Here is a 15,258-nt window from a genome sequence, read left to right as displayed (position 1 = left end):
GTATCTGTGAGGAACAGAAGAAGGGAGATAGTGTGAAAATGATAATGAGTGCATTTTATTTTATATGTAACGCTGATGAAAGTAAACTGGAGATGGAAAATGTAATGGATCTTAGCTATAGAAAATTGTCTTCTTTTGGCAATAAGGTACTGTCTGTCTCAAGGGCTCACACACAAATCTTGCCCACCGAGCAGCTGTATGTAGTGTCTTCTCTATGAAGCAAATTGTTGCATAATGATCTGTCACAGGTGCTCACACATTATAACTTTCCTATCAAAAGCAATAATCCATGTTTTATACAATAGATTTGATGGCAAATATTTTGTACTTCTGCTGCTTTTTCTTCCCGCTGTCAGACTTAACTTAATGGAAAATAATGGATAGTTTTTAAATAATGTCAGCTTCTTATATCACATTACCATGTCTGCCTTTGAAAGTAGCCTTCTGCAAGAACCATTACACAAAAGTGAGAGAGAGAAAGACATTTTCATGTAGTTAACTTTAAGAAGTCTGTTTTTTCTTGGAAAAAAAACAACTTTCTATACTTAGTGAGCATACTTAGTGTGTCCCTGTGGCAAAAAAAAACTTCTCTTGAGGTTGTTCTACAAAGTGACTAACTCAGAGGCAGAGAAAATTCGGTTCTTATATTCTTATTGAAGTAAGAAATAAGCTATGTCAAAGTTTGTTCTTTTCCTACGTGTTCTGCTCTAGTGAGAAAAAAATATCCCTTATTCTGTATCAGTGAAAAAGGTAACTTTGCACTTTGATTTCTCAGATTGTAGGACTGGTCAGCGAAATCTCAGAGCACATAGAAGTGCTTTTCCCATTGCTGGACCGTGTCTTTTTGCCAAAACTGAACAAAGCATGGAGGTATTTCCAAAATTCCCTACCACCAGGCAGTCTCCCCTAGGCTAGCAGTTAGAGTGGTGGTTTTCAGCCTGTAAGCCATGGATTCATATGGGTTTCTGGTCTGCCTCCAAGGGATCCACAGAAGGGAGCCAACAAAAGCAAGCTCGTTTATATGAATTATCAGTGTCTGGTGATAAAAATAAATTCAAAACACTGAAATAGGTGATGAAAGTATGGCACATATATATTTACAAAAGTATTACAGACCTGAGGACAAGGCAGAACAAGAAGACAACAGTGTTTACACATAAGATTTACAAATGTAAATGAGATCTGGATTTCTCTTACACATGAAACATGCGTATAACCAGATGCCTCAAGTTGAAAGATGAAAGCTTACACTCAGAAAAGTGTCTGGGTTTTTCATACAAGAAGGGGTAAAGAAAAAAACCCACAAGCTACTTGAAGCTACTTGGTGCTTAGTTATCAAACTCTTGTTTAAGAATGAAATCATGAAGTAATTAGAAGTAAGAATTTGTACAGTACTGAAATATTCAAAACATTATTCTCTACCTCTAAGAAGTAATTCACTGATGAATGTCTGCTACTGAAAATACAGTCTGCAATATTTCTCCCTTCTCTGCTACTTCTAAGCCCTCAAATAAGAACAGAACAGTCTTAAGCAGTGAGGCTAATAAGTTTTTCTTTCCATGTCTAAAGATTTAGAACAATCCAATTGAGAGAAAAATGTAATCCTACCTACGCTCCATGATGGGACTGCAGCAGGGTAAATGCCACAGTTATATCTGAGTGTCAGGTTGTAATTGTTAGAGATGCTGGAGTGAACATTCTAGGGAAAGAAGGAGGGTGAGAAGGATGGCCCTCCTGTGTCTTTTTGTTATCACAAATTAGCATCAAATCTAACAGGGGCATATTGCTGCACAGTGGAACTCAAAAAAATGTCACTTAGTCAATGAAGGAAATGATAAACTAAGCTGTGTTTTTTAAATCATCCAACTACTAAAAGCAAAGACAAATGAATATGTATTTATCTGCTGAGCTGTATGTATACAAAGTTAATTGAAGAAGCAGCAGAAAAGCCACTGAAAATAACTTGAGAAATAAATGTTCTCTAGGATGCTAATGATCTGTAATATCTATTTCGAATATAATTTGCTCTTAGTTATTTCTGCAAGGTGTGAGCACATCAGCTGAGATTCTCAGTTTTATGGAGATGAAATAATCTCTGGAATGAAATGTTAGGTCATAAAAGACAGCTAAAAATGAAGCAGTCTGTAAGAGCTGTTAGAGAGGACGATGGTACACCCTTCTGAGCACAGAGGAACCATTATACCATGGCTATTTTGAAAGAAATTGTCTAACTTATTATTCTCTTTCCTCCCGTCCCTGTTTTTTAATGCTTGTCTCCTCAGTGCATCCTAACGTGAGCCAGGGTTGCCAAGGAGGGTGTGCTACATGTTCGGACTACAATGGATGCCTGTCATGTAAACCCAGACTCTTTTTTGTTCTGGAGAGGATCGGCATGAAACAGATCGGCGTATGTCTTTCCTCATGTCCGAGTGGATACTATGGGACACGGTATCCTGACATTAACAAGTGTGCAAGTAAGTGCTGGCTAAGGGAAAGCACACAGCTCTGTTTGTTCCCTTTTGAATGTTGCGTCTCCTTAGAAGACAAAACAGCAGAGTAGTAGATGGACAGGCTGAATTTTTTTTTGTTCAGTTCTTTTATAATAGCGCAATAAATATTAACCTGGGCAAGGGGTTAAGGTGAAAACCTACAAAACTGCCTAAACCTCAGGGCTTCCAGCTCTGCATGAATGACCTGCCTGGGTGCTGAGAACTGGCTTCCTCTACATCCACACACAGAAGTGAAACCACCAGCAGGCTATGGGCACTGCCTTCCAGAGACTGCTCAGTAAGTTGGAGTGGCAGCAGAGCTTAGGGGAAGCTGAAGACCACTGAGCCTTGGAGCCGGGGTCAGTTTGGCTTATTGGTCTTTTCCATGAGACATGGGGAAATGGTGGCTGGTGTTGATGTGTTTTGTTCTAGTCTCCTTATAGCTCACCTTGCATGCAGTGTAGTCCTGTAAATGCTTGTAGCAGATGGCAAAGTCTCAGCCTGGTTTGGGAAGGTTACCTGATTTGTATTGCCTGCAGGCTGAGAAGCAGAGAACTATTTTATTCTAAAGAATTCTTTTATTTACCATTTGGGCAACATTTTGACCCCATTATGCATTCTGAATCATAAATTTACTGGTTTTTCAATATCCTTACCATTCCCTTTCTTTGCTTCCCTCATGTTATTTTTGTTGTTGAGTTCACTTTTTAACCCCATGGGTTATCTAAAAACATAAGCAGGACAGCCAAGGCACTCTTCCAGATTTTACCTGGTACTAAAAGTTATTTAATGAACAAACCCTAGAACAAAATCTTGCAGGATAACGTAACACTGTAAAGTACTTGCTCAGTTTCTAGCAGTGTGTGGCCTTGCATATCAAACATGAGCTATGTCATACCTAAATTTTTCGCTTATTTATTTTAAAAGCACCTGAGAAATATATTGTTTATGCTGATTTTAAGCAAATTCTAAATATTTTACTTCTCCTGAATGGATGGAGATAGATAGTACGGAACTCGGCCCAGGACCTGTAGCTATATACACTACAGCTACAGTGTTGTTATTCTGATGGGCTGTGCTTTGTCTTCAGTTTACATAGATCTGCAAGAATACAAGAAGCATGTGACCATTCAGCATCAGACCATCCTTATTCATTTCTGACTCATACTAAATTTACTTGTTGCGGCCCTCACTGTACAGGTTGTAAGGGAGACATAAGAATAATTTGCTTCTTTTGAAGACTTTAACATTGCTAGAGCTTTGTAAAGTGATTTTAGCTTGAATTCTACTATATTTGAGGCTGTGGTGTTTCATGACAAAGAGCATCAGTGTTGTGTCCTCTTTGCATTTCAGAATGTAAAGCTGATTGTGATACCTGCTTCACCAGAAACTTCTGCACAAAGTGTAAAAGTGGGTTTTACTTAAACAGTGGAAAGTGCCTTGAAAAGTGCCCCGATGGGCTGGAAGCCAACAACCACACAATGGAGTGCACTAGTATTGGTAAGTCCAACCCCCACATAAAGGCCCAGCCCTGCCTGATTTCCTCATGGGGATGGGGGATCTGTAAAGGGCATGAGCTGCAAGCTCTATTACAACTCTGGGAAAGGGCAGCTCAAATCTACCCAGGAAATGTTCTGCATCACAAAATTATTTTGCTTCATAAAAACCAAGCTCCATTGTGCCTCAAAACACAGCCCTGATGATAAGGGCAGATCCACCTCATGAAAAAAGGCCCATTTCATCCTGCTGGCTTGGCCTGCACTAAGGTAGAATGACCTCCACCTTTAATTTGAACTATTACAGTGTTGGCTGCACCACTACTGTCAAATGTATAAAAATCTCAGTGCAGGCCTTACACTTATCTTAAAGTTTAAAATACTAACTGCTCTGGTTTCAGTCCTTTGTGCTATCTGTGCCTTCACAGCATGTGTGCACCAGCATTTTGAAGCTTACATTCCGAGAGATGAGGGCTAGAAACTAAAATGGTATTTGTGCATAATCACCTGACTCTAGAAAGTGAGGATTAAAATCAGATGGTGAATAGCATGGCACTGTCTGTGAAGGAGTGAGATTGGCGGCACTGCTCTGGTGACTCATGGCTGTAGAAACGAGAACTGCTTTTATATCTCTTCAGCCTCTGACTCATAAGCTCCAATTCTTCAGGCCAGGGTGATTTTGGAGGTCACCACACCTAGCTGTCTGCTTCATCCCTCTGCCACCCCTGCAGCTGAAAGCAGGAAGAGTGATGTATTTGCCTGTGGGCTGCTGCCATTTGTGTCCCCTGTCATGGACACACTGAGGATGCAGCAGAGCTCAGCTTGTTTTGGTGCACTGGCTGTGAACTGTGGTGGCTGTGGGCTGTGAGCTGTGTTGGGAGCAGTAACTTCTTCAGCCACCGTCAACCAGGGAGCACTTAGGCACAGCCTGGCCGTGCTGGAAATCTCCTCCTCCACAGCATCATGCACATAACTCTCCTTGGCATAGCTCATTTGGCAAGGAAAACAACTCAGGAGTAAAAATAATGTGCACTGGTTCAATGTTTTCTTTCTCAAGTAGTTATTAGTTCAGGTGGTAGTGACGGTATTTACGGTTTTATTTTCTAGCAAAGACTTTCATCTTTGGAAGCAATTCAAGGGATAATTTTTGTTTCTTGGTGGCTGTTTCCAAGTGCTGTAGACTTAGCTGCTTTAACAATGAGTCAGTCTTAGCTCGGAAAAGCCATTTAAAGTTACGGAGGAAAAACAGAACCTCTCTGTGCACGTGAAGGCCAATTATTTTAACAGGAGAGCTCCAGTGTAGTGTTAAAAACAAAATTAGCCACATGATATTTTACTGGAGGGAGGCTCAGAAATTGCCTGATATCAGTTACATTTTTGAGTTTTGAAAAATTTTGAAGTAAATTCTGGATCTGGAAAAGTGTTGACTTATGAAATCCTCCTTATAGAAAGGCAAGAAGTTTTTTCTAATTTAGTGGAGGTTTAGATTCTTAAGTAACGCATGTGAAAGCAAATACTTACTACCTTTTGTTAAGAATAGGATACTGAGGAGGTGACACAGAGATAGCACAGCTATTAAGATCACATTTTGAAGCTCCAGGTTGCCCACATTTTTGTCCATACTTTTGGGGCAAGTGTCCAATGGCATACCTTTCAGTTCCCAGTAGTATGGGATATGCATTTAGATCACTGTAGTTTAGAAGTTGCAACTTACACTTTTCTAAAAAGCTACATCCCTCGTTACCACTAAATTTCCTCTGCTTTGCTAACTTACACCTTGTATGTGTTCCAGACCTATCGTTATTTAAGTTGAATGCCAAGAAAGAGATAACCAAAGATGCTTGATTCCTAATGTAATGCTTTTATAATTGTTATTTCATTATAACTCTATTGATTTCCAAATTCAATACTTCTAAGACCAGCTGCAACAGCTTGACACAATGATTTCCTTCTCCTCTCTTGTTTAATTCCACTAAAATCAAAAGGAGCTCTATCTCCACAAAATCAAAGCAACCTAAGAAAAGATCCCAGTAAGTGATTTCCTTGATACCAATTGTGTTGTTGCTGTCCTGATTCAGGAACAGAATTACAAAACAGCAGGTACAAAATAGCATTTGACATAATTATTTGACATTATTGTACGCAGTATGCCTTCAGTACTGCAAATTTACTCAACTCACTGCTTTAAATCCTGATTCATTTCATTCATGCTTGCTAGCTTTTAGCTGATGCAGAATAAGATGAATGTACCATATGCATAATGTATGCAATAACATATTGGCCAGGCTCAGCTTGTCCTATGTTTGTTGCAGTGCACTGTGAAGCTAGTGAGTGGAGTCCGTGGAGCCCTTGCACAAAGAAAGGAAAAACATGTGGTTTCAAAAGAGGAAATGAAGTAAGGGTCAGAGAGATCGTACAACATCCGTCAGCAAGGGGCAATCCTTGCCCAGCTACAAGCGAGAGCAGAAAATGTATGGTACAAAGAAAGAGATGTCAGAAGGAAGGAAAAGGTACCACGTTATCATCATCATAATTTGAGTTTTGTATTGTACTTGTTTAAATATTCACATCTGAATTCTTAAGCCTCAGTTGCTGGCTTCCCCAAAGCTCCCACTGACGTGACGTTCTTTGGGCTGGAGGGAACTGTGTCCTTCCCTGGTGTAAATAAAGTCCTAATGCTGCTGAAAAAAAAATGCACTTTGTGTGATCCAGAGTACACAGGGTGGGAAGGATGGGAAGATGCACTCTCTGTAGGTTCTGCTGAAAGAACTGCCAAAATGACGTGTTGCACATGAAGCAAAAAGGTTCATTACAAAACACGTCGTGGTGAAAGTTGTTTGTTGAATATCAGGCAGTCAAATTTCATGGTTCAACCATAAGAATCCTCTGAACTGGTTCCCATGTCATGCTCCTATACAGGTAAGCCTGTAACTCCTACTATTGCAGCGCTGTGACCTCCCTCACACCCTGACCTCTTTGTATTAGCTCTGGTTGAAAAATGTGGCATGATCTTGCCATCTGTGTATGGCTTGCACAATAGTCTGTGGCAAGCAAAGGAAACTCCACTTAACACCTCCAGGGTCAAAGCACCCACAACCTCTCTGGGCAGCCTGTTCCAGTGCCTCACCACTCTCTCAGTAAAAAACTTTACCCTGACATCTAATCACAATGTCCCCTCCTTTAGTTTAAAACCATTCCCCCTTGTTTTATCATTATCTGCCCTTGTAAAAATTTTATTTCCCTCATGTTTATAAACTCTGTTTAAACACTGGAAAGCTGCACTGCACAGCCTTCTCTTCTCCAAGCTGAACAATCCCAGTTTCTTCTGCCTGTCTTCATAGGAGAGGAGCTCCAGCTTTTGGATCGTTCTTGTGGCCCACCTTTAGAACCTCTCCAAAAGCTTCACATCTTTCCTGTATTGGGGATCCCAGACTTGGATGCAAGATAGAGCAGTGTGGCTGCCTCAGGAGAGCAGCCAAGACAAGCTATTATTTTCAGATTTCTTCCTGCTTAGACTATATAGTCAATATGTCTGTGAATATTATCACTCCTGCTCCTGCACAGTGGCACAGCTTGAAGCACAAACCTGTTAGTTCACTGCGACTGGAAGAAAAGAGTAATTTCTTCTGCAGTAGTTACAATACAATAAAATAGTCAGAGCTGAAAATATAGTTCTGAACTTTAATTTTGAGACTGAAAACAGTTGGTTTTCATTGAGTCGATAATGATGTTGTGTGATTGGATTTTTTTCTCTTTGAGAATTGTCTGTTGTATTTTAAACAAAACTCCTCACCTATTTTACTGTCAATCCTATTTAACAGGATCTGATCCAAACCGCATTTGAAAATACTGCATGCCAAAAGAATTCCTTTAAAATCACCAATCTTTATTTTTCCTGCAGTTTTCTTTTGAGCAAGACACAGACTATATTCTAGTCTGTTTCACACTCAGTAGTCAGTTCCTTTGAAAATTATGCAGCCAGGTGTAACCTATGTTCCAACAACTGTGTTCCAATACTGCTTACGCCTTTGGGATTTGCATGTGTATGGCTGAGAGTATTTTTTTTTTTAATGTTCTGAAAGACACCACTCTACGATCCTCTGTAATATTACTCACGAATGTCACGAATGTCCCATTTATTTTTGCACACCTTCAAAGAGAGATGAGTTTATTTAAAATGAAATAAAATATAATCCTTAATAAAGCTGAGAAAATTCACACATGAAATATTAGGTTAAAATAGCTTGAAGGGATGGATTAGGCTCAAAGTTTCCCTTATGTTCCTACTAGGATAGGGAAATGAGGATTTCCAACTTAATCTCTAGGCAACTTATCTTCCCTACTGCTACTGTCCCTTATTACTCCAAGAGAAATTCCTGTTCCCCTTCAAACAAGAGACTGCTTGTACAAAAAGCCAAAGCAAGCTTTGTTCTTATGGCTAGCTAGTCCAGTCAGTGAGGGAGTTAACAACAAAAACTCTTTTGGATAGAAAAGGCAAAGTAAATACATTTGGACTTACTGTTAAGAAATAGTGAAAATGCTATTTTGCATTGTACAACTCCACAGTGTCACATGGGGATTGCTTTGGTGACTAGCTTCCGCAGCATCAACTAAGTCTAGCAGCAGACCTAGCAATTACCAACAGTGCTGCTATCTTTCATGTGCAACCACGAAGACAAAGTTAGTTCAGTCAGCCTTTGCCATTTCCATGTTGACTATAAGTCTGTGGCCGAGGGAGTAAGGGCAAAGACCACATCGTGACGGGGTATGCTCGTCACAGATGCCTCAGTGTCTTTGCTCAAGAAGTTGAAATCGGAGACAGGATGTTAGTCATTTCAGTTGCTGCTATCTCAGAGAGGCAAGTGCATGTTTCTGGAACAGTTACATGGAACAAGATAAGACAAATGAAGATGGCTTTTTGTTTCCATCTGCTAGTATGCCATTAAAGCTGGTGAGATCCAGTATAACTCTTTTTTTTTTTTTTAATTATTATTTTTCCCCTCTCTCTGGCTAGTAAATTGAGTTTTACTGGAAGAAGATACTAGAGTTTTGAGTAAATGTCTTTAGATGACTATGGTGTTAAGAAGGAGTCCTATCAGGCATCCATTAAATATGCAAAACTACCTGTTAGGTAAAAACCTCAAACCATTTGTCAAGATTTTACATCAGCTGAAAACAATGTAGCTTTGTACTAACAGGGTTTAAATACATAGATCACAGTGAAAGTACTGCTTCCTATTAATTTCTATGATAACTGCAACCAATACAAAGAGCACAGTAACACTATTTGATAGAATAAATTCTCTTAGTATTATCATTATTATAAAATTCTCTCATAAAACCATGACAGCTACAAACACTAATTATCAGCACAATCACCACCATTAGCTATGTATTTTTGCAGTGATGAACAAGAGCCTTCACTGCATCAGCGGAGGTGACCCACTGTTTCACTGATGCTAAGATGGTGTCATTGCAAGGAAAATGCTGCCCACACAGTCCATCTTTCATTGGTCCAAACAGATGGAAGTTAGAAGGTGCCAAATCTGGACTATGCTGTGGGTGTGATAGGATAGTCCAACCCAGATTGACAGTGTGCTCCACAGCAAACTGGCTTGGAGCTTGGCATTGCTGCGAGAGGAAAGTTGTCTTCTCCTCTGGTCTGACTCAGAGTTCAAGCCTTCAGCTTATTCAGTGCTGCGATGCAGTGGTCGGAGTTGATGGCTTGTCCAGTTTCTAGGAAATCTGGAAGAATCACTACTTTCCTGTCCTAAAAGACAGTGCTCATCACTTTATCCATTGAGGGCTGCATCTTGAGCTTTTTCTTTGATGAGGAGTTCACGTGTTGCCACTTCATGTACTGCCATTGTGACTTCAGCTTATGGTGGTGATACTATATCTCATAAATGGTAATGATGCAGTTCAAGAAACTGGATTAGCCTCATACTGATTCAATAGACTTGGCAAACTTGCATATATTGTTCTTTCTGTTCCTGTGCAAAGGACTCACCTTGTGCAAGCGTGATATTCCAGTATTGCCACCATCACTTCCAACACAGTGTTGCTGATATTCAGCTCTGTGTGCAGTTCTCTGTTGAAAACCAACAATTTGTGGATTAAAACATTCTTCATTTCATGGTCTGACAGCTGTGCATGACCATTCAGAACAGGACTTGTCTTTCATGTTACTGTTGCCATTGCTGAAACACACCACCCACTGCCTCACTGTGCTCACATCCACTGTTTGGTCTCCAGAAACATTCAGCAAGCATTGGTGAATGTCAATGGGTGCCATTTTTTCTGCATGGAGGAATTCAATTCCACACCTTTGCTTCATACACATTTCCATGTCAGACACCATTCTGTCAGACTGCCCTTCTGCTGCCATCTGTCACACAGCAACAAAATGTAACAGAATATTGGTGGGAAGACTCAGCCTCTACTGCCATACCACCACCATCTGCTTCTGATATTGTGGACCAACATAATAACACAGGAGGCATTACTTTTGGAACAATCCAGTTATTACACAATAATCTACTTGCATTTAGTTAACTTAAACTCACTGAATTACTCACCCTAACTTACATGCTCTGATGCCGCTTGGATTCATGTAACAAAGGAGCACAGAAGGCTCCTTTAATATCTCTTAACAACAGCAACAAAATCTTCATTTAATGTCCTTTTAAGGTGCATCAACTTCATTAATGGCCAGATAAGCTGTTCCAGGTGGCACAAAGAAGGAGAGCCTCTATTAAAATAAGAGAAAGTGTGTAAGTTGTATTCCAATTTTAAGGTGTACATGGAAGTAGGGTAGGGAAGGAAGCCATTTCACTCTTTGCACAAGTTTTGAACCATGGCCCATAAAATCAAGATTTAGTGATCTCTACAACACAAAGAAACCCCCTCTGTAGCCACCTGCATAAATATGTGCCACAGCAACGTGTTTATTCCTGTAGTAATATCAATTTCTTCCTGAAAATTCTGGACTCTGGAAGTGTTGCTTACTCGTTTTGTAGAATACTTTTTTTCATTCTGGACAATTTGAATGTTATGTGCATTTGATTTTTACAACAAGGGTTTTGCCTTCTGAGAATACAGAAAAGGCATGACAAGGTGGGAGTCACTGCTGAGCCTCTGCTAAAAATTAGTTGCCTATGTCTAAGAAGGTCCTCGATCATATTAAAGGTGGGCTACTGCTCTTGTGTGTGTGGGGGGGGGGGGGGGGGGGGGGGGGGGGCGGGGGGGAATTCACACACCATTCGATGGATTCTAAAAAGGACAAAAATGATTTTATTTTTTTTTTCTCTAGAAAGCTTCCTTTTCACAATGACTTCTAAGGACAGTCCAGTGTGAATGATGTGGATCTTACCTGCTAACTTCTTAAGCATAACTAAATGGGAAAATAAGACATTTCAATTACAGCTCATCCCAAAAGTTAGATCCTCTCCCCTATGTATAGCTTGGTGGTATTTAAAACAAAAGGATTGGAGTATGTGAGCCAGAGAGTCATCACAGTGCACTGTTCTCTAGACTAACTGTGAGACATGGGGTGTCCTGTGTGAAGGTCACTCATGTGGTTGTGGTTAATGACCTTACTCCATGGTGGGTCACAGGACTTCTGAAGCTTCAAGATGAACACAAAGCTAATTACTGCATCCCTGTGTTTACATTCTGCATACGCCAGTGGGTCATAACTCTGGCCTTTGCAAGCCTGAGTTACTATAATTGAGGAATTGAGTTTGGTTGTTTATTTTCTGTTTGTTTCTGCCAAGAGGACCTCTCATTTCCTTTCCTCGCAGGGGTTTTGACTCTTTAACTTTAACACATTTCCAGCCCCCAACACCAAGCTGTTGAGACTGGGAATTCCTTAGTTGCAACATCAAGGGGAAATGGCTTTCTGGAAATACCTTGAGCAAGGCAGGATACGGACAGCACAAGGCTGCCCACCACCGCTGGCCTGAACAAATGGTCACCATTTAGAAAAGAGATCTTGGGGGACAGGGGTTAAGAAGGGAAAAAGAGGATCAATATGAGTCAGAGAGATTTGTGAATCTAAAATAGCTAATAAGCAAGTATGTACAGCTTGAGAATTCAAGGGCTGGAAAGGCAGGGAAAACTCATTTTAAACTTTAGTAAAAGTACTTTCAAAATTTAACTGAAGTTAGGCATTTTTTGAATGTCATATTATGTAATTAGCTGCAAACTAAGACCTTAAAATCTGAACTTATTAATAGTAATGTAGCATTTTGCTACAGGTATGTTTACTTTGTGTCAGGGCAAACATCAGACTGTCACCGTACCTCTCAGTTCTGACAGACATACACGCTGTGCAATCAGGCAACACAAACTTGCTGCGAGCTTTGCACATACAGTGCTATACAGCGTGACAGTCATCTCAAAGCAGTGAAAGAAGTGGGTGTACAGTAAGTGAATTAAAAAAAAAAAAAAAAAAAAGCTGACTGCATTCTTCTATTAAAATGTGAATGACATGAGAGCACTTCTCCCTAGATCACTAAACCAAATAAGGGATAGAAATCAGCTCCTTTTCTCTTTCCAGTCTTCCCTTCTGGAGGTTCCTTGTGCTCCAGAAGTGGCTAGCAAACATCTTTTAGATGACTGAGCTCTGTAGGAAAAACAGAATATCACCAATTCCTCTCCCTCCACTCTTCCAAAGTGCCCGTCCATTCAGCACCAAATTTCAAACATCTTTCTAGTATCTTCCCTCTTGAGAAAAAATGTTTGGGAAAGTGAAGTCCATGGCTTTGTCTACACTGCTGAGGCAAAGCATGCAAAGATGCATTCATGACCACAAGGCCAAGGAGCATCTTTTGGTTTGTATTCAGACCAGTTGGGGCTATTCTCCTGATTTGGCTGGTGGGGAGAGAAAGGGAGGTCAGAATCTGAAACCAAACTAGCAGTTACGCAGTGCAGACACAAAAGGGCCTTTCTTCATTGCACATTTGTACTGTACTAATCCACAGCACCTACATATCTGATGGCATCACATTACTGTGTTCCAAGGAGAGGAAAATAGGAAACTGTGGCCACTGTCTTCTCCCAGCTGCAAGGCAGAGATTGCATGCAAAAGAACAGAATATCTTTTTCTCTTACTCTACATCATTTCCTTGGTCTGCCTGCATGTCCTTGTTTATCCTTTCTCTCCACTTCTCACAGCTGGTACTTCCAAAGTCCTTGCCCTAACTTCTAGCACTGTAAGGAGCTCTTTCAGTGGGTCTCATTTGTCACAGCTGGAAGAGGAAATCAGCTTATTGCAGTCTGTGAGCCATAGCCAAATATCTTGATAACTTTCTTCTCTCTACTCCCCAAAAAATCAGAGCAAGATGTTTTCTTCTCTTTGGGCAACATTTCTACAGAGTGAAGATGAAAGGAAGTGGCTACCAACAGCAGGGTCCACTTGGCCCTTATCATCTGGAGATCTAAAACTCCATTTTGGCCTGTATGACCTGGGAAGAAGAACAAATGCAAGAAAGCAGTTTGGTAGTACATCCAGCAAATTTTGTCAAAGAATGCAAAATATTTGGTGTATGTGAGCTACAGAGTAAATCTGGCAGTGGGTGTTTCAAGTTTTAATGGTGACACACAGAGCACTGTTTAATCAGCTAAATCCTGAGCTGTGGAACACTTCCATGTATAGCAATGCTGTTATAGCACAGCAAGTTGTGGAGACCAATGGCACTCATTCGCTACTGTATTATCTGCCTAATTCTTATAAAGCACATTGTCCAAGACCCACCGAAATCCCATTGACTTCAGAGTACTTTGGATCTAGCTGTAAAGAAAAGATTTTTCAACATTCTTTTGTAACATAGTGAAAACAAGCACTTTTTGGCTGCTGTTTCTCCTCATCTTACTGAATATTTGCCTGTTCTTCCCCACCCAAGCAGTTCTGTTTGCTTTATCCCCACCCAGGTCTCTGCATCTCCAGCCTCCTTGTCTCTCTCAGCACACACACTCCCCGCCAGCTCTGACACCTGTTGCAGCCTTTGGTCTGTTCAGGCTGCCACTTCCCTGCTCTCTTCCAGCTCTGTAACTATGACAAAGAAAACGTGCTGCCATAGCTTTTCATTATAAAGAACCAAAAGGAGCTTCGTGTTGCTCCCAATGAGATGATAAAATCCAGTGTTGTTATCAAAGACTGTAAAGATCAGGAAAAAGGTTGTGGGAATCTCCATCATGGAAGATTTTTAAGGAGGTTAGACAAACATCCATCAGAAACAGTCTAAGTATAGCAGTCCAGCCACAGAGTCCAGTAAAGAACTAGATAATGCTTTGATAAACTTCCCTACATTTCTAAAATTACCACAACTTTTCCATAAAATTTCTTCATGCCTATTGCCTTCTGTAAGACTTCCATAGACAGACGGCATACTGCACATTCACACAGCACTACTTCAAGTATCACTGTCTATTGACACATTCAATATAAAGTGTCCTGTATTTACCAAGCACAGGTTTTAATTTGGGCTTGAATGAGGGCATTGAAACAAATTTTCTTCCATTTTGTTTATTAGGTATCCTGTCTTGCTGTTATGTCTGCCATGCTCCTCTTTGCACTCATCAGCATATATGGCTCAGTGGACTTAGAATCATAGAATGGCCTGGGTTGGAGGGGACCTCAAGGATCATCAAACATCAACCTTCCTGCCATGTGCAGGGCCGCCAATCTCCATACCTAATACTAGACCAGGCTACCCCCATCCAACCTGGCCTTGAACACCTCCATGGATGGGGCATCCACAGGCTCTCTGGGCAGACTGTTCCAGCACCTCACCACTCTCTTGTCACACTAATTCACCAGAGATGAAAGCTACTACCACTCTGCCAATGAAACTATGTAAAAGTCAATAGTAGACAAGGACGTGGCCCACTGGGGGAATATTGCTGTATGTTTAGGTTAAAAAAAGAAAAAAGAAAAAAAGAAGAAAAGAAAAAGAAAAAGTTTTAAGGACAAATGCAAACAAATACTTTTCAATAGTGTTTGTTTGTTGAAGTAATTTTTAAGTGGCAAGAAATTAATGAGAAGAAAGAAAGACGTTTGTCATTTAAAATTTTGGTGGCCATGTTTCCAATGAAATAAATCAGAAAACCATTTCCACAATTTTCAATATTTAGTTCCTTGAAACAAGAAATGGCTGTAAAAAGAATTAGCCAGGGGTCCACATGCGTAACATCTGCAGGCCAGTATTTAATGATTAACTCTGGGGATTTTTCTGGGGTTTACAAGCAAAATGACCCAGTGATGAAACTTT

At 40.4% G+C, this 15,258-nt stretch overlaps 1 protein-coding gene across 1 annotated transcript in view; it reads left to right on the top strand.

The window, feature by feature from the left end:
- Positions 1–15,258, top strand: part of RSPO3 (R-spondin 3) — a 59,730-nt gene that overhangs the window by 33,227 nt on the left and 11,245 nt on the right. The window contains exons 2-4 of the mRNA XM_015858577.2: positions 2,283–2,474; positions 3,843–3,989; positions 6,298–6,495. Coding sequence (XP_015714063.1) covers positions 2,283–2,474; positions 3,843–3,989; positions 6,298–6,495 — 537 coding nt within the window. The remainder of the gene's footprint in view (positions 1–2,282; positions 2,475–3,842; positions 3,990–6,297; positions 6,496–15,258) is intronic.

Source organism: Coturnix japonica, chromosome 3 (assembly GCF_001577835.2).
Source record: "Coturnix japonica isolate 7356 chromosome 3, Coturnix japonica 2.1, whole genome shotgun sequence".
Lineage (NCBI taxonomy): Eukaryota > Metazoa > Chordata > Aves > Galliformes > Phasianidae > Coturnix > Coturnix japonica.
This window is presented reverse-complemented; position numbering and strand designations above follow the sequence as displayed.